This window comes from Lontra canadensis, unplaced genomic scaffold, assembly GCF_010015895.1.
Source record: "Lontra canadensis isolate GAN:19392208 unplaced genomic scaffold, GSC_riverotter_1.0 scaffold43, whole genome shotgun sequence".
NCBI lineage: Eukaryota > Metazoa > Chordata > Mammalia > Carnivora > Mustelidae > Lontra > Lontra canadensis.
Genome location: NW_022631037.1, coordinates 13,833,008 through 13,857,033, shown reverse-complemented (window position 1 = coordinate 13,857,033; position 24,026 = coordinate 13,833,008). Strand labels below are relative to the sequence as shown.

The 24,026-nt window shown below is 37.2% G+C and overlaps 1 protein-coding gene across 2 annotated transcripts in view; it reads left to right on the top strand.

Annotated features, from left to right (window-relative positions):
* IKZF3 (IKAROS family zinc finger 3) overlaps positions 1 to 24,026 on the top strand; it is an 83,198-nt gene that overhangs the window by 8,844 nt on the left and 50,328 nt on the right. For both annotated transcript variants that reach the window (XM_032871516.1, XM_032871515.1), the window contains exons 2-3: positions 15,966 to 16,019; positions 18,400 to 18,501. In XM_032871516.1, the coding sequence (XP_032727407.1) occupies positions 15,966 to 16,019; positions 18,400 to 18,501 (156 nt within the window). The remainder of the gene's footprint in view (positions 1 to 15,965; positions 16,020 to 18,399; positions 18,502 to 24,026) is intronic.

The window sequence follows — 24,026 nt, the reverse complement described above, 5'->3', positions numbered from 1 at the left end:
ATATTAAAAAAAAGAATGAGACACACAAAAAAATGACAAAAATTTATTTTTATCAACAGAACACGCTTTTGTACAAAAATCTTTTGTGGGACAGATGCAAGGGTGATGTTCCAGTTGAGATGAAGGAGAGAGCAACAGACTACTGTTAGCCCTTTTCTTCTCCTGAAACAGAGTGGCACCTGTGGGAGCCCTCTGCCGTGGAGTTCCATATTCGTGGAGTTCCATAGAACACATTTTGAAAACTATGGATTCAGACTGTTACATGTTTTTTTTCCTACTGGTAACCCTGTATCTAGACTTACTTCCTTCAATCCATTTTGAGGATTGCTGCCAAAATGATCATCCTAAAATATCAGGTTACTCCCCTACTGAAAAACCATTTTAAGGATTTCTTTGTGAGGCATTTAAGAAAATCCACAATGTATCTTCAATATACCTTTCCAGTGGTGTCCTCGGTCTCTACTGTTAGTGGGCTGGTTAGTGGTCTCTGAACATGCATTACTTTTCCTAACCTCTCATTTTTTTAATGCTGTTCAAATTCAGCAAGTCCAAAAATGAATTCACCTCTTCAACCCAAACTAACTTCTCCTGACTTCCCATTACTGTTAATAGCACCACAGTCCCATTGAAATCTTTGTTCATTTGTTCTATTGCAAATGCCATCCCTTTTAGGAAGCCATCCTTCATTCCAGGTTGGAGTTTTTCCCTTTTTCTGAAACTCAGTAGCTTTTATGTCTAATGAGTGTCAGAATCTAACTCCATTTTATGGATAAACAGTATTTTTGCATGGTTTCAATACAGTCTAAATTGTCTAAGAATGCAATTACTATATAAATGAAGGGAAGATGATTCTTTATTATGTTCAGAGCCAAGGCTCTTTTGCCATTATTGATGGAACCTGTATCCTTCTGTATTTTTAGGTCTTGCATTCATGGTGATTCTACAAATATATATGACTACTTTATTATCTGTTCTAAAATAATTGTGCTGGTATACTTACCTATTGAAATATAGATTACTTTATTATCATTTTTCACCCTTGTTAAAAGCTTAAAGGGGTGCCTGGGTGGCACAGTTGGTTGAACCTCCAACTCTTGGCTTTGGCTTAGGTCATGATCTCAGGATCCTGGGATCAAGCCTCCTGTCACACTTCATACTCAGGGTAGAGTCTGCTTGGGATTCTCTCCCTCTTCCTCTGCCTCTCCCACTCATGCTTTCTCTCTCTCTCTCTTTCTCTCTTTAAATAAATAAATAAATAAACAAATAATTATTTAAAAAAAGGAAAAATCTTACATGTATAGATGGGTTGTATTTAATTCATGATGATAAAAGAGGTATTATAAAATATTTTTCTAAAAGGGGGACACTTCTTTCCAGATCATTGGCTGTGTGGGTGAGGGTAGCCTGAACTAGGGGTTCTGTGCTGAGATGCTTCAAAGCCTTGTTAAAAATATTTGGGTCCCACTTCTCACACAGGTGATGTTGTGGGCTGAGATGGGCGCTCTGCATCCAGTGGTTTTGGTAGCACAGCTGAGGAACCCAGAACTCAGGGCACCCACTGCATTTATAGCAAGCAGTAAGCAAACATGTTCGTTCTCTGGGAAAAATATGTGACTTCGTCTTTCAAAGTTACCAGCTTCAAAAACAATCCTGAGAAATGGCCCAGTTAAAGGAGGAGTCAGGGTTCTGCAGCCCTGGAAGGGGAATGGCATCTCATGCTTGGCTTCTTGGTTGCTCCTAATTATGTTGGGTTCTCGTGGAGAGTTTCGCTCTGTGGAGAGGTTCCATCACTTTTCTTAGAACTTTGGGAGCAGTTCAGAAAAATGCTGGACTTAATGATAAAAATCAGTGTTATCTTCTGTCCTTGTCCTCTAGGAACCTAACTTACTTGGAAAGGAGGACATCTTCCTAGGCTGCAAGTTGTTACAGTTGCCATTTCCCTTTTTGACAGGGGCTTTTTTCCCCACAGTCTTCTGGGAATCAAGTTCTTCATCTGTAGCCCCAAAATCCATTTAATTCTTTTGGTGAGCATTTTCCAGGACAATATTACAAATACTATCAAAGCAAACACAATATGGTTTTATTAGACTTGTCAATATCTGCTCTCCATCACTAAACTCTGATTCCTAAAAGGAATACTTTAGACCTATGTCCATCCCAGCCCATAATCACAATAAAAATCAGCCCAATAATTTGTCACATGCATCTGTTCAATACAAATAATTTCATATACATTTTCAAGTTAATGATATTTAACATTAGGGGTGCCTAGGTGGCTCAGTCATTAAGCATCTGCCTTTGGCTCAGGTCATGTTCCCAGGGTCCTAGGATCGAGCCCCGCATCAGGCCCCCTGCTCAATGGGAAGCCTGCTACTCCCTCTCCCACTCCCCCTGCCTGTGTTCTGTCTCTTGCTTTCTCTCTCTGTGTCAAAATATAAATAAAATCTTTTTTAAAATGACATTTAAAAAAAAATATTTGGGTCCCCTTGAAGCCCTACTATACCCAAGTTTGCCAGGAGATTTGGGTAGGAATGGGGTTGATGGGCTTCATCATTTATAAAATCAGGAGTGCTGATAAAAGAAGTAAAGTCCTAAAAGCTTTGAATCCCGCACCTGCTCATGGTCACCATTACCCAGCTTTACTTGGAGTACACATCAGATGGCACATTAGTCTGGCTATAAATCTCAGAAGCTCTGTTAGATGGGAACATAGAGTATCGCTGTACACTTGTAGATGTGTTGTTTTCTTTGTGGTGCAAATAAATATAACCATGAGGTGCAAAAAAATAAAAAACAAAAGGGGGATACTTGGCCTTGGTAAGGTTGAAAACCGCTGTGAGTTTACTATACTACAAGAGAATAGCCACAGCCTAAATAAGATAATGCATATGAAAATCACCTTGCATAGTACTAGACATAAAGGTGAGGCCCAGCAAATGTTTATTTCAGTTCATAAATCATTTAAAAGATCCTTTAGACCCTTGCTAATAGAAATAGAGTCTGTGGACCAGCAGCATTAGCAACATCTGGCAGTTGTTACAAATGCAGAATTTTAGGCCAGACGTGATGAATTAGAATCTGCATTTTAACTAGTTTTTTGGGGAATTCTTGTGCATGTTGAAGTCTTATAAACATTGCCCAGTTTGAAAAGTATCAGTGCAGCCTATCATCAGTCTCATAGTACATGTTGGATTAGCAGTGGTAGATCATCTTTATATATGTATTTAGCATATATTTTTTATTTAAATGCTGATTTTAAAAGATAGTTGAGGGGCGCCTGGGTGGCTCAGTGGTTAAAGCCTCTGCCTTCGGCTCAGGTCATGATCCCAGGGTCCTGGGATCGAGCCTCACATCGGGCTCTCTGCTCAGCAGGGAGCCTGCCTCCTCCTCCTCTCTCTCTGCCTGCCTCTCTGCCTACTTGTGATCTGTCTGTCAAATAAATAAAAATCTTTAAAAAAAAGATAGTTGAGTAACAAAAAACTTTATAACATTTATTTTTTATTTGTTTTGTAATACAATATTTATAACACAACCTAACCCCAAAATCAGAAATCTTCATTCACTATTCATTTAAAAAATATTTATTGAATGCCTATTATATGCCATGTATACAAAATATTGGCAGTACAATGGTAAGCAAGATAGGCAGTGCTTTTGCTGCCGTTGAATTTATAGTTGGGTAAGACAGACAGACACCTCCTCCCAATAAGTAAGTAACAAATGAAATAATTAAAATTATGTAAGTGCTATGAAGGAAATAGAGGGCTAACATGGAGATTAATGGTCAGGGACATGGTTGGTGAACCTCTCCTCTAAATAAGAGGTTTGGTTAGAGATAGAAATTTGGTCATCTGCAGCACATAGGTGATATTTAATGCCATGAGAGTAGATGGGATCACCTAAAGAGAGAATGTATCATAAGAAGGGGGCTCAGGATTGGGTTCTGAGAAACATCTAATTTAGGTGGTCAGGTAGAAAAGGAAGAACCAGCAAAAGAGAAAGAGAAGAAAGACAGGAGGAAAACCAGCAGAGTGTGGTGTAATGGAATCAAGAGATAGGAGTGTTTCATGAAGGAGTAGGTGGTCAGCTATGTTGAATTTGCTGAAAAATCAAGTAATATAAGGAGGAAAAAGTACAAATTGGTTTTAGCAACATAAAACTTGCTAGTGATCTTAACAAAAGTGGTTTCTGTGGAGTGGTGGGGGTGGATACCAAATTTAAAGTGGTTAAAGGATGGGAATAGAGGAAGTAGAAATGTGGTACAGACCATTTCCCCCAAAAGTTTAGCTAGGAAAGAAGCAGAGAAGTAAGTGGAGCTGTTGCTGGAGAGAAATGTGGATCAAGAGATTTTGTTTTTGTTTTCCAAAGATGAATGACAGTTAAACTATCTGTAGCCTAAGTTTATTAAACACACACACACACACACACACACACACACACACACCCCAGCACCACCACCACCACCACCATCACCACCACCACCAACAACAACAACAACAACTCCAGGAGCAAAATTGACACAAATCTCGAAATCTCAATTCTCAGGGAAGTTTGATTGCAGTATTAGCTGTCACTGAATAGATCTTCATATCTACTTGAACACATTCCATGTAAATACATTTCCTTACTGTGAGAATTTTTAAGATGTATGCTGTGCATTTAGTAAATGGTTGGTATAATCTGTACTCTTCTACAAAGAAGCATGAGAAAACCTTGAAATTAAATTTTTTCGAAAGTGGGAAGATAGTGCTATAATGGCAATTCTAAGGTCTGCGATTTTAGATATTTGAATATGTTTGAGTGTTCAACAGATTTTTTTAAAATTAAGGAATAATTTATGCAGTGAAGTGCACATCTTACATTATATAACTTGATTAAATTTTACCTATATACACACCTTTCTGATCAAGTTATGGAACTTTTGCATCACCTCAGAAAGTTCCATTATGCTCATTTATAATTTGTATGCCCCCTTTGCCCTAAGTTAAATGCTATTCAGACTTCTACCATCATAGATCAGTTTTCCTGTTCTTGAGTTCCATATAAATGGAATCATACAGTATGTGTTTTTTTGGTGTCTGGCTTCTTCTGCTCAACATACGTTTGAGATCTACCCACATTGGGGCACCTGGGTGGCTCGGTGGTTAAAGCCTCTGCCTTTGGCTCAGGTCATGATCTCGGGGTCCTGGGATCGAGTCCTGCATTGGGCTCTCTGCTCAGCGGGGAGCCTGCCTCCTCCTCCTCTCTCTCTCTGCCTGCCTCTCTGCCTACTTGTGATCTGTCTGTCAAATAAATTTAAAAAAAAATTTAATAAAATTAAAAAAAAGAGATCTACCCACATTGTTATATTTGTTGGTAGTTAATTTTCTCTTATTATTAAAAGGTATGAATATACCACAATTTTTATATTTATTCTACTCTTGATGGACATTTGATTGTTTCCAGTGTTTGTCTGTATTATGAACCTTCATATGCATGTCTTTTGATGGACATATACATTCATTTCTCTTGGATATAGATTTAGGGCTAGCATTTATGGGTCATAGGTTAGGTATATATATAGCTTTGATACATACTGCCAGATAGTTTCTAAAGTGGTTGGACCAGTTTACCCTCCGGCTAGCAATATTGGAGAGTTCCAGTTGTTCCACATCTTGCCAACACTTGTTATTGTCAGTCGATCTTTTTAAATTTTAGCCATTCTGGTGTGTGTGTAGTGGTATTTCATTGTGGTTTTAACTCACATTTTCCTGATAAATAATGATATTTAATACCTCTTCATATGTTTTTTGGCCATTTGGATATCCTCTTTCCTAAAGTTCTGTTAAGTCTTCTGTACAATTTTTTAAGTTGGGCTGTTTGTATTTTTTCTTACTGATTTTATAGACATTTAAAAATATTTTAGAAATATGTACTTTGGGGGCACCTGGATGGCTCAGTGGGTTGGATCTCTGCCTTTGGCTTGGGTCATAATCTCAGGGCCCTGGGATCAAGCCCCACATCGGGTTCTTTGCTCAGCGGGGAGCCTGCTTCTCCCTCTGTCTCTGCCTGCCTCTCTGCCTACTTGTGATCTCTCTCTCTCATCGCTTCTCGGCCTTTTGGCTAAGATCAAGTGTGATCTCTCTCTCTCTGTCAAGTAAATAAATAAAATCTTTTAAAAAACAACCACAACAACAACAACAACAAAACAAAAAGCAAAAAAAAAAAAAGAAAGAAAAGAAATATGTACTTTGACAGATGTGTATTGCAAATTTTTTCTCCCGGCCTGTAACTTGCTTATTTTCTTAATCTATTTGATAAGTCAAATTCTTAACTGTAATTAAGACAAATAAATCAAAATATATCAAAATTTGGAATTGAGTGCCTCTTACATCCTGTTTAAGAAATTTTTACCTACTCAAAGACATAAAAATATTCTCTAGAAATTTTATTGTTTTAACTTTCACATTTAGCTTTATTACCCACGTCAAAATAATGATTTTTAAAAAAAATATTTTATTTATTTACTTGTCAGAGAGAGAGAGAGAGAGACAGGCAGGCAAAGGGAGAAGCAGGCTCCTGCTGATCAAGGAGCCAATGCAGAACTCAATCCCAGGACCCTGGGATTGTGACTTGAGCCGCAGGCAGATGCTTAACTGATTGAACCACCCAGGCATCCAAAAGAATGATTGTTTTTGACCCCAGTTATTTTATAACAGAAACTATGTATTTTGTGGTTATAAGATAAAAATCTTACTTGGAATATGTTGGATTCAATCATTTTAGCACTTTTCTTTTTAAGAAGCAATGACATGAAATGCCCATTCTTCCTTTTCTCTCTACATGTTTGTTTGATGGCACATGATATCTATGGTAAAATAAAAGCATATTTATTTTTCTACAATTTTAGAGTAATTGACCTTTTAAAGAAAATAACACTAGATGTTGCATTGCTTATTTTAGCCCTGTGCCCAACAGTCTTTAATTTCCTCATTAGACATTTAATCAGGGAGAAAATGGGATATTTTCTTTAAAAAGAATAAGGTAAGAAAAACTGGAATGGTGATGTGGGTTGTATTTGATCTGGTGTCCCTACAGAAGTAACCTTGCTATTTCTTAACTTTTACCTTAGCCCAAGGTAGAAAGGAAAGAAGTATTTTGGGGTTAGAGAAATTACTCTCATTTTATATTTTCCTTTCTCCTCGATCACAGTCAACTGAAGTGTTTGCAATATCTGACCTACTTCTAAAATGTATAATTTATATAGAATACTTTAAAACATTGTTTAAATTACTTGAAACTAAGGTATAATTCAAGACATGAATCCTGCTTCTCTTCTTAATGTGTCTCTGACATCATACCTCTAGACAATTATGTGACTTTGTGTTTTTTTGTCTTTCTTTGTGTCTTGAATTTGGTGTGTATAATCGGAGAATAATAAATGCCACTGCACCTGTTTATCTTGCAGAAATATTGTGAGATAATATGAAATCTCATTTGCACCACTGGACTATGTGCTGGATGTCCCATATTTGGAGAGCCAGAAGCAAACAAAACGTTCAGACAAAACAAAAAAGTTCAGAAGAAAGCTCTCACAACATTGTTAGGAACTGAGTGATAGCATCTGAATGATAATTTATCCTGTATGTTTCTAGAGAGCTGAACTAGGACCCGAAATGGACATTTCAGGAAATTTGAGTTCAGCTATATTTAAGGAGGAACTTTTTTTAACCATTTGAGTTTTTCTGAAATGGAAAAGAATACATTCTGTATTATTGGAAGTGTCTAAGTGGAGACTGTGCAACCCAAATGGGACATTTGGGGAAATTCAGGGGAAGAAGAGGCCAGATAGCTAAGATAACCACTCTAATGCTGATATTCTAATTTCATTGTTTATAGAGGTCTTTTTTCATTATACATTATAATATTATACTATACATTATAGATAATATTATTTTTGTGGTGTTAAGAATCCAGGAATGATTTTAAGTGGTAGTGTTAAGAGAACTGGTGAAAGACCTTTCAGAAATAGTAACTCATACTTCTGTTGCATTGCCACATTTACTGTACTGTTACTGTTGTGATTGAACACATTTTTGTAGTCAGTGATTCAATTTCCAAAGGTTTTCGTAAAAAAGTAAAAGTGAACATTTTATGTAAGAGAGAATATTTTTTTTCAAAAGAGGCACGGAGATAGGGCAGTCAGTTTACCATTATGAAGATTAAAAGGAGTGTCAACACTGAGAGACAGCTTTCTGGCAGCTGGCAAACTCAGCAGAGCAGTTTCTCTAAGATTTAACATCTGGCTCTTCTTTAGCACCTACACTTTCTACCAGGAGAACAGACCAGTGAATAGAAATCTGATTTCTGAAACTAAGAACAGAATTTTTTTATCTGGTATTCTTAATTGAATGGTAATTATAATAGTATTAAAATAAAGGCAAGTTTACAAACCATTTGAGTTAAAAATATGATTACAAATTTTGTTACCAATATAAATATTTGGTTTTGTTCATAGATAATTTATAATAGAGCTAAGAGGTAAAAACTTTCACCCAGGAACTTTGATGAATTCTCAATTAACCGGACTGCTGTCATTTCCAAGTTTAAATTTTATTTGTAATCTACCTCCTTTCATTTAGCAGTACATAAAATGTTAGAATCTCTGAGAAAAATCTCAGTATCTTAACAAAAAATTATAATGAGTGAAATTGTTCTCAAAGGCATCTTTGTCAATGAGAAGAGAGTCTGAAGGAATAAAAACAAATTTGAAATTGTCATCTCTCGGTAAACATGATGAAGGGTGGTTTTCAATACTGGTAGAAAACCGTTTGGGATTGCTAGTAAAGCTTTGAAATTCTGGAGTACTTGGAAAGCTTCAGAAGATAGTCCAATACGTTTGTCAGCTATCTCAGTAATAGAATGGTTATACCTTTTATAAGATTTGTTAATTTAAAACATAAGGTGTCGATGGATAACACTGATGATTTAATTAAACCATATCAGGAGATTAGATATTTAGTTGTGGGAAGGGCAAGAGGGCAAATGATTGGAAAAGAGTGTTTGCTAGGATTTTCTGCTAGATTATAATTCTGGCTTTTAAATGAGATAAATGCCTGGGTGGCTCAGTTGGTTAAACGACTGCCTTCAGCTCAGATCATGATCCCGGAGTCCTGGGATCTAGTCCCATATCAGGCTCCCTGCTCAGCAGGGAGTCTGCTTCTCCCTCTGACCCTCAACCCTCTCATGCTCCGTCTCTCTCATTCTCTCTCTTTCAGATAAATAAAATCTTAAAAACAAATAAGATAAGAAAAATAGTTTTATCTAATGATAGCAAAATAACCCTAATGGTAATATGATGCTAAATATTTATTTGTACACATACATATAAGTATATTTTTAAAATATTGTATCTGGGTGTTTGGCATCATGTAGTGTTTTGTTTTTGCTTCATTTTTGTTTTTTATCCTATAAAAAGTAACATTAATATTTCAAAGAGTATGAAAGGTGCTTTCTCAGTGCTTTATATCTTTGATTACTGCATTACTGGAAACCATAACTTTTTCCTGAAATTCCAATTGCAGGAATTTTGGAAATACTGGTAGGAGATGGTCATTGTTGTTTCCTGACATAGTATCTTTAAAATTTTGCTTTATATTTAATTTTTATATGCATTTTTAAAAGATTTTATTTATTTATTTGTCAGAGAGAGAGAGAGCACAAGCAGGGGAGCAGCAGGCAAGCAGAGGGAGAAGCAGGAGCTCTGCTGAGCGGAGAGCCTGATGCGGGACTCAATCCCAGGACCCTGAGATCATGACCTGAGTCAAAGGAGGACTTAACCGACCGAGCCACCCAGGCATCCCTAATTTTTATATGTGATTTGATTTAATTTTTCCCGATCCAGAGATTTACTGTTTGTTTTAAAGAAATAGCTTTACAGTGGTATCCCAAGCAATGGCAGGGTATTCTAAAATCTAAAGCAGAATCATTCAGTACAACTTTCTGTGATGATTGAAATGTTCCTTATCTGTGCTGTCCAATATAGTAACTACTAGCCACATGTTCTGTTAAGTACTTGAAATGTGGCAGGTGTGACTGAGAAACTAAATTTTTTATCTTAATTAGTTTACATTTAAAGTTAAATAACCACACATGGCTACTGTATTGGATGATAGAGTGTTAGTATTAATAACAGATCTAGAGAAGAGCTTCTGTAAAGGACTAGACAGTGATTGTTTTAGGCTTTTTGACTCATATAGTCTCTGTCACAACTGTTTGACTGCCATTGGAGTACAGAAGCAGCTATAGACAGCACATAAATGAAGGAGTTTGGCTGTGTTCCAATAAAACTTTATTTTTGGATACTGAAATTTGAATTTCATAACTTTCAAGTGGCATAAAACAGTATCCTAATTTTTTTATCCATTTAAAAATGTAAAAACCAAAATAAGATAAAATAGAATGAAATAAAAATGTAAAAACCAGCAGAGGAGAGGAGGAAAAAAAGGTAAAAATCCATTCTTTTTTTTTTTTTTTTAAGATTTTTATTTTTTTTTGTCAGAGAGAGAGAGAGCATGAGAGTGAGCACAGGCAGATAGAGTGGCAGGCAGAGGCAGAGCGAGAAGCAGGCTCCCTGCCGAGCAAGGAGCCCGATGTGGGACTCGATCCCAGGACCCTGGGATCACGACCTGAGCCGAAGGCAGCCGCTCAACCAACTGAGCCACCCAGGCGTCCCTAAAAATCCATTCTTATTTCACATGCCATGCAGAAATAGGTGGTAAGTTGTAGTTTGCAGAACCTTGATCTAGAGTGTCCATAAGGATAAATGATAGAGATGCAAAAATTCATGTGTTCATTCAATAAATATTTATGGAGTGTCGATCATGAGTAAACACTCTTCTGGGACCTGAAGATACAGCAAAATAGCAATAAAAAATATAGACAAGGAGTGTGTGGTGGCTCAGTTGGTTAAGTGTCCAATTCTTGGTTTCTGCTCAGGTAATTTTCTCAGGGTTGTGAGATCAAGCCCCACTTTGGGGTCTGTACTAGATGTGAAGCTGCTTGGGATTCTCTCTCTCCCTCTCCCTCTGCCCAGCCCCTCCCAGATATGTGTGTATATGTGCCAGGTGGTGACAATGAAGAGATTTTTATGAAGATAAATAAAGGAGGGTAAAAGAAAGGACATAACAGTGGAGGATGACATTTTTGTTAAGTTTTTAATTTTAATTCCACTAGAGTTAACATGCAGTGTTATAGTAGTTTCAGGTGTACAATATAGTGATTCAGCAATTCTCTACATTACTCAGTGCTTACCATGCTAAGAGTACTCTTTAATCTCCATCACCTGTTTCACCTACCCACCCTCCCCCAATCCCCCCCAATCCCCCCACCCATAGAGGATGATGTTTTATATAAGGTAGTTAGGTAAAGCTTGTTTGGTAAGGTGAATTTTGAGCACACACCTGAATGAAGAGAGGAAGTGGGCCCCATGGTGATCTAGGGAAAGAGCATTCCAGCCAGAAGGAAAGGTAAATATAAAGGTCTTGAGGCAGGAGTATGATTTACTTATCAAGTAAGAGAAGAGATGTAGAAAATAGAGGAGATTTATACTTAAAATTAACCCATTTTGGAATTCTTCCATCATTGGCACCATTTATGTGTAAACATCAGCACAGGAAATTATATTTATTTCAAAATAAATATAAGGACCCTCCATTCTTAGCATTCTAGAGGATTCTTTTGGAAAATACTTTAAAGCTATGTTGATGGCCAACATATTAAAAAGACCCTAGCAGACCCCATCAAATAGAACATTTCTGAGAGTTTCGACTGAAGTTAAAGAAATTACAAAATGATCCATTAAAAACTGAAAAGTTTTTTCTGTGCTTAGAAATATTTAACAGGTTCTAGTCTTCAGTTGGAAATTCCTTCACTACCCACTACCAGGCTTCATGTTTGTATGAGGACCTTTAAGTTTAGGTGGAAAAAATGTACTTCAATCTCTTTTGTCTTTATGTTTTTTTTTTTTTTTTTTTTAGTGCCTAAGGAGAAAATCCATGTAGCCTGATTATAAATGGTTTTAATGTTTCCTTTAACTTCTGAATACTAAGGTAGTCAGAATCTCCTTTTTCTCTTAGAAACTGTACTAAGTTGTTTCTGGTGTTATTTACAGCACACAAAGGCTGCTTGAAAAAATATTGAGAGCTATTTAAATGCCATTGTCAGAGACTTTAAAAGGTTCAGGGGACTGGGACCTTTTTCCTTTAGGTCACCAAATCAAAAGACACCTTGCTCTGTAGTAACTAAAAGATATTTTCACATGAAGGTTGTTTATGTGAAACCTTTGAGCTAGTTTTCTTTCTTTTTTTTTCCTGTTACGAATCCCTTTTGTGTGCAGTTAAAAGTTTCACATTTAGGGTTTTTTTTTTTTAACTTTTTTTAAACGCTACCAAACTTACAGAAAAATTGCAGTGCAGTACAAAAACTATTTTTTCAAGAATTTTGAGGCTAAGTTGCTGATATGATGCCCTGTCACACTTGAAAACTTAAATGTACTAAAGTGTACTACTTCTATATAACATAAAACAACGTCCAAATCAGGAAATAAACACTGATACATTACTACCATTTAATCCTCAGACCCCATTCAGATTTCTCCATTTGTTTCTACAGTGTTAATTTACTGCAGGAGGAGTCAGCTCAGAATCACACATTGCATTTAGTTGTCAAGTCTCTTCACTCTCCTTCAGTCTGGAACAATTTCTTGGTTCCTCAATCCTTCATGACTTTGACAATTTTGGGTATTACAAAGCTAGTTATTGTGTCAAATATTCCTCAGAGTTCATTTTCTCATGGTTAGATTCATCTTATATGTGTTTGGCAGAAATATCACAGAAGTGATGCTGCCTTTTGTTATCAGATGGCACATAAATTTCATTTGTCCCATTACTGATGATGATCACTTTATTTAGTTACAGTAGTGCTCTTTTCATCTTTGTAATAATAAGTAATTTGGGAGAAGCACCTTGAAACTATATAAATATTCCATTCATCATCTGACTTTCAGTTTACTTACTTATTAATGTCAATATGGACTCATGAATTTGTTTTTTTCAGTAAGTTATAATCCAGTACTATCATTATTATTTTGATACTTCCCCTGTCTCAGATTTGGCCAATGGAAACCCCTTCAAGATGATTTCTGTATCCTTTAACAAATTCTCTTCATTCTGGAAGCACTTCCTTGCTTTGCGACACAACAAAATGTTCCAGACCCATCTTATACTTTTCCCTGCCATTTCTTCAAGCCATTTCTCCAAGGAGCCTCATTCCTTTAAGTGGAGAATGATATTTAGAAGTTAATATCTGGATGCCAGAAGTTGTTGTGGTGTCATTGCTCCCAGGTGCTCTCAGTGGACAGGGCTAGGGACTATATATACATATACATATACATATACATATACATATACATATACATATACACACATTTACATCTGTATTTTATATCTGTTATATAGAGTAGAAGTCACATGTTCACACCAGTACCTTCATTTCCAATCCAGTACCACAGGGTTTTTTGTATTTGTAACTCCCTTCTCTGACAGAGAAAAATCTGGCTCTTATCCTTGCTATATTTACTTATTTGATCAAGCCTCTTTATACAATCAATCATCCATTGCCTCGATCATCCCTTCCTTAGCATGGATGCTTTTCTTACCTCATTTGGGTTCTGACATCCTGTACAATAGCTATGGTGCTATGTGGACATTCTTTTCAACTGCTCAGGCTATGACACCTCCATGCAAGGCTGTCCCTAATATGTAAATGCCCTCTTTATTCCACTCAAGTTCTGGTATTTTACACTGGAACACCCCTATGCATGGAAGCTCTGCCCACTGTCCCCATGTAGATGCATGGCTTAACCCACTTGGGCTCTTAAAACCCACACCAGACCACCTCTATGCATAGATATCCTATGTATCATGCTTAGGCTCTGACTCATGCTAAGCTGTCCCTTATCTTGGATACCTTCTTTATCCTTCTTCAACTCCAGCATTCCAGGTCAGGCAATTCTCCTGCCTGAATTCCCTCTTTAGCCTACTCAGTCTCTGATTTCCCATTTGTCTGCTTTCCATATAGAATCCGTCCTTACTCATTCAGACTGCCCATTCCATATGTCATACTCTTCAGGGTAGTTGGTCTCCAGCAGCCTGCCTTGGGCTCTGTCCCTTCCTTGCATAGATATTGCTCTCTCCCATCTTAGGTTTTGACACCCCATACCAGGCTGCTCCTTTGCTTATTTTAAAAATATGTGTATTTTCCCTGCCTTTATGCTTTGCTTCTATCATCTAATGGATAATCTATTTAAATTTTAAAATTAAAATAGAATATAAATACAGTGACTATATTTTTCAAAACAAAAATTAAAATATGACCAGACAACAGTATTGAATATTTGAAATTAATACTGTCCTGAACAGTTTTGGGTATATGATCATCATTAAACTAAACAAAGAAGATTTTCCAGCAATGGAGGAGTACCTCCTATTGACCCAGCCTTCCAACAGATAACAATGATAGATTCTGGACAAAATATAAAAAAATCTATTACCTGAAGGCATTGGAAAATGTCAGAACCAACCTGTTTTTATGTTTGTTTGCTTTAACCCAAGGGTAGGCACCAGTTTTAGCCTCAGGGTGACCAAAACTTGGGTAGATAATCTGCAGTTACACTAGCTTAAGAAGCCATAGCAACCATAGCAATCTGGGAAGTAAGGAGGGAAATCTTGGTATGAAAAAGGCAGATGGCTTTTTTATCTGTAAATTCTCTGGCTGCTCCAGATCTCTAGCTGATCACTGAACCACATATATATGGGGTCACACTCTGAGCAGCCCATCTGAGGCTAAAATATTAAACAGAGATTTATGCTTCTCCAAGATACCAGCTTGTGCCAATTTCCCTGGGACTATGAAAGTTCTCTGATCTAGAAAAATCCTCAATTCCAGGCATGCTAGAATATTTGATTACTCTAGTTGCTGCTCACTAGAGACAGAATTCGAGTTTGAGTCTAGGCAAGTTAACTGCATGCTTTAAAAAGTAAAATAAACAAAGAAAACTCCTATACTCTCCAGAGGAATTTAACAGAATCCAGAAATTCTGTAACATTTCATTTATAATGTCCAGGGTACAATCCAAAATCATTAAGTCATATGAAGAAGTAGGAAAATGGGACCCATACTCAAGATAAGGAAGTAGTAGAATGCCATCTTTAAAGTGCTAGAAGAAAATTGTCAACCCAGAATTCTGTATCAAGTAAAAATATCCTTTAAAATTAAAAGCGAAATTAAATAAAAATCTTTAAAAAGGGATGGGGCAATGTCTGGGTGGCTCAGTCTGTTGAGCATCCACCTCTTCATATTGGCTCAGGTCATGATCTCACAGTCCCGAGATCAAGTCCCACATCGGACCCCACACTCAGTGTGGAGTCTGCTTGTCCCTCTTCCTCCGTCTTTGTCCCTCCCCCCACTCCTCCCTTGCTGTCTCTCTTTCTCTCTGTCTCAAATAAATAAATAAAAACCTTTAAAATTGAAGTCAAAATAAAGATATTTACAAATAAATGAAAACCAAAAAAATTTTCACTCACATAGTTCCATGACTAGAAATGCTAATAGAAGCTCTTTTGACCAAAGAAACATGATATCAGATGGGAACTCATGTCTTCAGGAAAAAATGGAAAAGTACTAGAAATGTTAAGTACAAAGTAATAATTTTTTTCTCTTAATCTCTTTAAAATACAATTACTATATAGATAATTCCTTTTATTCTCCTTGAGGTACTTTTTAGGGAGGATAGAGGGAGGAAAGAAGAGTCCTGTTCTGAAGAGGAAATCTGCTAAAGCTTCCAAAATGGTATCCTTATTAAATGCTCCAAATCTGAAAAAAATTTACTCTAAGTAGCTAATATTTATAATCCTTTTTCTTTTCAGATACAAAAACAAATGTGGAACTGAAAAGCACTCAGGAACAGTCTGTGTCCACAGGTAACATCAGGTCTTTCTAGAAATATATCTTTACTGAAATTACCAAAGGTAGAAGAATATTCTAATCACAGTAAAAATGCTATGGAAGTATGTTGGAAAAAATTTGGTTGTCTCTTTCTGACACAAAAATAACTCATCCATTTAGATTACATAAATTCTTTGGCATTATTGGGCCAAATCACACCCTACTTAATGTTGATCACTATTGTTTTTTGTCCTTAAAAAAATTTTTTTTTAATGGACTGGTTTAAATAAAGACAGTTTTTGTTGAATGGTGTAGTAGCTTCTGTTTTATCTACTTGTGCTTTTCACTATAGATAGAGGTCAGCAAACCTTTTTGTGTAAAGGGAAAGTTAGTACATTTTTAGACTTTGTGTGGGCCATATATAGTCTCTGTTTCATATTTCTTTTTATTTATTTTTTTAAATTTTATTTTATTTTTTCAGTGTTCCAAAATTCATTGTTTATGCAGCATCCCCAGTGCTCCATGCAATACTTGCCCTCCTTAATACCCACTGCCAGGCTCACCTAACCCCCCACACCCCTTCCCTCCAAAACCCTCAGTTTGTTTCTCAGAGTCCACAGTATTTCATGGTTCATCTCCCCCTCTGATATCCCCCAATTCACTTTTCCTTTCTTTCTCCTAATGTCCTCCATGTTATTCCTTATGCTCCACAAGTAAGTGAAACCACGTGATAACTGGAGGAGATTATGCTGAGTGAAATAAGTCAAGAAGAGAGTCAATTATCATATTACTTTTTAAATAACCCTTTAAAAATGTAAAAACCATTCCTACCTCCTGGGCCCATACAAAAACAAGTCATGGCTAGATTTGGGTCTCAGGCCATAGTTTGCTGACTCCTGTTCCAGAATAAACTATAAACATTTAAAATCTTTTCCTAAAAATAACTTCTATGTTCTCTGGATTGATTAACTCACTTTGGATAAAAATTAATGCTATATTACAAAATTTATCACTCAAGTATCTTTTTGTCAATCATATTGTCAATTATAACCTTATATTTTAATTGAACCTGTACCTCATGTTAGTTGTTCAGGTGTGCACTTTATATTAGTCATTTTGAGCTTGAGAAAAGTGAGCTACTATTTAGAACAGTGTTTTAGAGTTCACGGAGTATATATTACAACATGCAGAAATGAGCAATTTAATGTGTTTATAAATAAAAACATGAGTCCATGATAACCATATTTTTAGCACTTCTTCATCATGGATTTTATGAAATATGTTTCCATTTTACTACTGGATTCCAGCAAAAGTCCAGCTCCATGTGTTCAGTCATGGGTGCATCTGAAAGGAATGCCACCCCAGAGTTTCTAGTCACTTCTCCTACTTCGCCTAGCTTTAAAAGCCATAGGATTCAGTATCTTTGACTATTTGTTGTATGTAATTGTTACTCAATAAATATTTCATTGAACATTAGGAAGAACATTAGGAGTTTGATAGAAAGTGAATGAGTTTTTAGTTTATTTCTTTTGTTAACATCTTTTTAAGCTACCATGCTTGAATATGAAATAATACCAGCTACATATTCCTTTTTTTCTAACATCTAATATTATCAGTATTTATATAATATACGAATATATTTAAATGTATTTCTATTAAACTTGATTTTTAATATCTTTGCTATTTGTTTAAGCATGCTTTTATTATGTCTGTTCCCTTTCACTTATGAACTCCTGTAATACGTTTTATTTCCCTTACTCCTTTGTCTGAGTCTACATTATAGACCTGTATTATCTCTTGTCTGAGTCTTGCATTATAGTTATGATCTTGTCTTATCTATATCTGCAAATTATAAGCTCCTTAAGGACAGGAATTATGACTTACTCATATCTGTAGCCTTGTCTGCATTTAGTAAATGTTCAAGGAAATAAAGGAACACAAGGGTCAATACATCTTCCTCAGAATCACATTTATAATGTGAACAGAAAAGGAAAATAAGATTTGATATACTGTTGCTTATGGGTTTTCTCTCAGGAAAACATGTTTCCCAAATTGGGTTATGCCAGTGTTGTTGAGCTCAGTATTTCTCAACGCTGCATAAATGCTTCTTGTTCATAAATAGCAATAGCGTCCTACTGAATATTGTGAGACATACCAAAAGAGAGAGAATTTCTGCCAGGAAAGAACGTGAATGCATTTTAACTCGGGTGCACCCTGGGCATATTTCTGAACCTCAAGAGTTTTCACATATATTCCACTTGGGGTATATATGAAAGGGATACTGGGTCATTAAGAGATTATACTAAAATGGGATTTTACTTAATAAAAATATTACATTTTTACATATAAAAAATTTTATATTGTAAAAATCCTTTAAAGTTGGCCTACACAGTTAAAATTCTTTTTATCTTCTAGAAGGCCCAGTGATTTTGAATGACTACAATTTAACCAAACCACATGAAACAGAAAATGTGGACAGTGCAGAAGGCCCAACAAATGAAGATGAAGATCTAGGAGGTGAGTCATTGTTATGGACTAAAAATAGTTATAGATATGGTTGAGGCTTAATATATAGAAGAAATCAGGATCTCCCAAGGAAAACTTGGATTTATGGATTGAGTTGGGAGTAATTAAGTTTTCTTCATTTTATAAACTTAGTATTTAGGGGCTCCCGGGTGGCTCAGTTGGTTAAGTGTCTGCCTTTGGCTCAGGTCATGATATCAGGGTCCTGGGATAGAGCCCTGCATCAGGCTCCTTGCTCAATGGGGAGTCTGCTTCTCCCACTCCCTCTGCCATTCCCCCTGCTTGTGCTTTCTCACCCACTCTGTCTCTCATATTAATTTCTAAAATATTTTTTAATATTTAATTATTTGCCAAAGGATATCAGCAAACTTTGAGAATTTGAGGTGCTTATTCAGAGTTCAAGTATACCAACTTCATTTTTAAAATGTGTATTTGACTCTTTTCCATTTTAAAAATAAGGAGTGTTCATTAGGGAAATTTTGGGGTATATCCCAACACCAACAACCAGTTCTCCAATTCTTCATACAGTAACTAGGCATCCAACAATCCAATTCAATTCTCTTACTAACTCCTGGAGTTAGCACAGAACCCACAGTTTAAGGGCTCAGTCCCACAAGACTGCCCTCACTTTAGACACCAGTTGAAACTACCAGGTCTCCACATTACCTGCACTTCTGTCCAGCTTGGTTACATATGCAGGGTTTTTCACAACTACTACCCTCAATTTTAATAAGGTGCTAGAATCTAGGAAAGCACTTTATTTACCATTATTAGTTTATTACAAAGGATAAAACTCAGATGGAAGAGATACATAGGGCAAGGTATGGAGTAGGAGGGGATGGAGCTTCCATAACCTCTCTGGGCACACCGCCCTCCCATCATCTTGATGTGTTCACCAACCCAGAAACTCTCTGAAACTTATTGTTCAGGAATTTTTATAGAGCTCTGTCTTCAGTCCCATCCCACCCCATCACTTTGTCTTTCTGGTGACCGTCCTATCCTAAAGTTATCTAAGGTCCTTACCCAAAGTCATCTCATTAGCATAAACTCACTGTTACCTTCAGTTTGGGTAAATGGAGTGAAGGCATAACCTGCGCTATCAGGCCTTTAGCTATTCCAACATAAAGATTTAAAACTATAGTTTCTTGCCTCAGAATCATTCTGTTTTGAGCACTTGCTGCAGCCCTATCCCATGACTACTCCATCAAGTAGGAAAGGGAAAGTTGAGGTGATGAAGAAAAAAAAGTTGAGTGAAAGAAAAAAGTATGGTCATCAAACCAGTGTCCTCTCCCCTTGGGAAGAATTATAGTCATACCAATATATTGCCCCCATGGAAAGAAATTGCATAGTCACATTAGTGCCCTCCCCCAACCCTCTTCCCCAGATCCACCAGAAAAACAGGAATCCATCAGTGAGGATACTCCCTTAGCCCTGCTCATGTTGAGTGTGAGCACACATTCTTAAAGACATATACACAAGCCCTTCATGCCTTACAAGTTCCCCTGTTTTAAACATTTCGGTTGCCTATTCCAATTCTCTATGAAACTATTCTTCTGAGGACAATATCTCTCTGCCTGTCATTTAATATTATAGGCTGTAAAGTTTATTTCTTGTCCTAAAGAAATGTGATTTGGTGGTCCAAATTGGTACAGTATCTTCCAATCCATTTTTTTGTTAATACTCTGACCATTTGCATCTACCACCAGGTCAGCAATGCACAGTCCAGAATCAATGTCTAAAACCCATTTGTAGCCCTTCTACCCTGGTTACTGGCATTGGTTCAGTATAATTTACTTGCTAGTGGGAGGGGCCTTCCCTCTGAGGACTCTTTCCCATAGACATAGGCTGCCTCTGTCTCTCTTGTTGGCATTTTGAGTGCAAAGGGAATATGTCCAGATTCAGCCCTCTGTATTGCTGTGGTCCCCAAATGTCTCCTCCTTTCATGAACCCAGGTAGTCACTTCAAATAAGTACAGTGTGATATCCACTTGGTTCTAATGACCTTCAAAGCCTGGAAGGGGATTCTTCTGATGGGCATCAATATGTCCTACTTTAATGTACCCCTCAAATTTCTATACTGATTTATGTATGTTCATGCTTTCAATGGGCATCCCTTTAAAAGACCAGTTTTCCTTCTGCCTATCCCTATGGCCAGGCCACTGGCCATCACCCATGACTCAGGTAAAACCCAAAATGTAGATAGAGGCTTTTGTCATTGTTCCATTCCTCCATCACTGCTAGGAAAACAGCATGGAATTCATCCACTGAGTTGATTTGTTTTTACATCTCCAGTCGGAGTGGTGGTCTTCCAAACAGGACATTTTTCATTTACCTTGGAACTGCCACCCATAAACCAAGCAGCTCTTTGTTGTTCAGTCACAGCTATTTATCATGCACCATCCAAGTAATGATATAGCTTCACATTGTTCCGAAGTCGGTCCCTAGGGGAAAATACTCTCTGCTTGTGAGTACCTCCTGCTTGCATGCCTCAGGTAGCATAATCCTGTATAAACCATTTCTGTCTTATTATGGAACTCTCCTGGGCATTGCTCTCCCAAAAGCCTTAGAGCATTTCTGTGACATCACCTAAGACAGTATGTGTATTTCAGATGTTAAGACTGTTTTTGCACTGCAGTCATAGGGGGAGTTTCAGTTAATGTCCAATAGCAGGCTGCTAATTGCCCTTCGAATGGAATTCTCCATTCCATAGTCCTAACAGCTGCTGGGAAGCAATTTCAGGCTTTTGCCTTAAACCCCAGTTTATGCTCCACATAGAGCTACCACACAGACTCTGTTCCCACCCAGCACTGCCACTTCTCATCTATACTGTGGACTTGGGCAATCTCATCCATCCCCATTTAGCATTTTGAATTAATAGGACAGATTTACATGCCTTCTGTTTTATAAAAACAGTTAATTCACCAGTCACACACAATATCCATGGCCATAAGACATTCAGGTAAGAGATGCAGCCGCTTCAAACATACTAGCTTTCCTCCAGACTTTTGCCTTAATCCTTCAACCCTTCCATTCCTAACTGTGACCTATCAACAGGTTTTGGTTTTATAAAATGAAGTAAGGGAGATGTTCCCCAGTCAGACATAATATCTATTCTCATAATACTTTCAGGTAAAGGAGACACAATTTCTTCACATAGAGCCTATTTAAACATTCCTATTTCCATCTAAGCTTCCACCTTAATCCTATCAACCCTTAAACATTTCTATATTCTCTCAAAGTGAATATTCCTGATGGGATTCACTAACAAGTTTTTTTGCTTTGTTTTGTTTTTAATTTTTTTTTTTTTTTTTTTTTTGAGAGAGAGACAGTGAGAGAGGAGAAGGTCAGAGGGAGAAGCAGACTCCCCATGGAGTTGGGAGCCCAATGCGGGACTCGATCCTGGGACTCCAGGATCATGACCTGAGCCAAAGGCAGTCGTTCAACCAACTGAGCCACCCAGGCACCCCACTAACAAGTTTTGATACCACAGTGAATGAGGTTGCCATGTCAGGGAGTCCCAGAAAATTTTCTTCTCCACCCCCTGACCATTTTACCCTTTCATGTGCAGAAGGCTTTCCATCCCTAGTGAGAGGCTGAGCCCTGTCCCCTTTGTCATGACAAAGATTAATCTGCCTATTGCCTTAGCTAATTTCAGATCAGATTTCTGTTTGTAATCTTTGTCTTTTGGCTTTGTAAGTTCCTCTACACTGGAATGAATAGAGTGGACTCGTTTGGGCGCTTTAATGGAGGAAGTCTGTTTGGTCCACCCAATCTTGCACAGTGTTGTCTTAAGATCTTTGTTTCAAACCCTTCAATGTCTGTTTCCTTTATCCTGTTTCTTAATAAAAATCTAAAGATTTTCACCCTGCTGAGATGAGTCCTTTGACTCTCCCCTTTCTTTCTTTTTCTTTGTTTTGGCCTTAACCAATGTTTCCTTTATTCTTCTTATTTCTTAGTAACCATTTACAATTTTCCACCTTGTTGGGACAACTCCCTTGATTCTCCCTTCTGCCTTTCCTCATTTTCTCATTAATTAACTTAATGTTTTCATTAGCCTCTGTAAAACCCAAGAGGGGAAGCTAAGACTGCAGATTCACTCTGGTTTCTTCTACTGTTGCTTGATTTTGGAGTAGGAAGGTTACATGGGGTACCCATACAAAAGGGGCTCCCTATTCTGTGTTTTCTTAGATTCTGTGTTTGTCTCTTTGGAATCCATTCATCATAGGACCAGTTTTATTAATTGTATTGTCTTATTTTTGTATGCTTTGATATTTGAGGCTTTTATAGACCTGGGAAAAGACTGCTTTTCCCAGGGGTAGCCAATTCTTACAGATGGTAGAAGGGTTAACCAGGATCATGCTTTTCATATACAAACCAATCAGTCCAGAGCCTGTACCTCCCAACTATCTCCTTACCTATTTCTCATATACCAAGCTAATATTTTCCCTGCCCAAAATCATCCCACAGCCAAGTATATCAAGTAACTAAAGACCATTCTGTGTCCCAAAGTCTTCCAGGATTATTCAAAGCAGCCAATCCTAAACTGTTTACTCTGCCTGCCTTGCCTTTTCTCAGAAACTCCAGTAAAAACTCTGGCCTAGGATTTCCTTAACTGCTCTTTTCTGCCTCCTGACTGACACTGGTGCTTTCCTCTGTGGCCCTGTGAGGGCACTACCCCTCTATGGGTCCTGTGAATATAATAAACTTCTTCTTTCCAATCTTTGTCCTCATCTCCTCCTATGGCTTTAATAACTTTACCATACCATATCCAATATGCACATTCTTATAACACCCCCTTAAACCACAGCATTTATCATGACCTTGGGAACAAGCATATTTAATGAATGAATATCTCTGTTATCATAAAGCCAGTCCCATATGGCTTACATACAAAGTTTATCAGCTGTTTCATCTGGATGTTCCACTGGCATTTATAGAGGGGGTCAGATAGTCCTCTTCTCAGAGTAAACTGATTCTAACAGTGGCTTTTATCTAGTCTACAAGGCTGCTGTGTGTCTGGATCACATACAGCCATCTGATTATTCCATAGCGTGCTGTGGGTTGGATATCAACCCAAACATGCTTTTCTTCTCTATAGAATCAAAACCAAATATACTTCCCTTAAATTAGTCACTCTTACTGTCCATTTTAGTAATGGTTCTTCAGGAGCTAATGATACTGATTCACAAAATGAGACAGCCCAGCCCTTTCACACTATATCCCCTGGTTTCAGTAGTTTCTTGGTTTTGCCCTCCAACTGTGTGAACTATCTTTTTGGTGACCAGAGGTCTTAGAGGTACTCTCTATTGTTCCCTCAAAATTTTACCGTTGGGGGCAGCTTTGAGCTTAGTATCTGAAGCTTAAAGTGACTGAAGTCTGAGCTTGGTCCAACATCAAGGTTTGATCTAACACTCTTTTTTCATTTCATTTTAGTTAATTCAGATAACAGTAACCAATTTCACTTTTTTCCTGTTAGTTTGCGTTTCCTTATGCAGCCAGTGATCCAGCTCCACAGGAAGG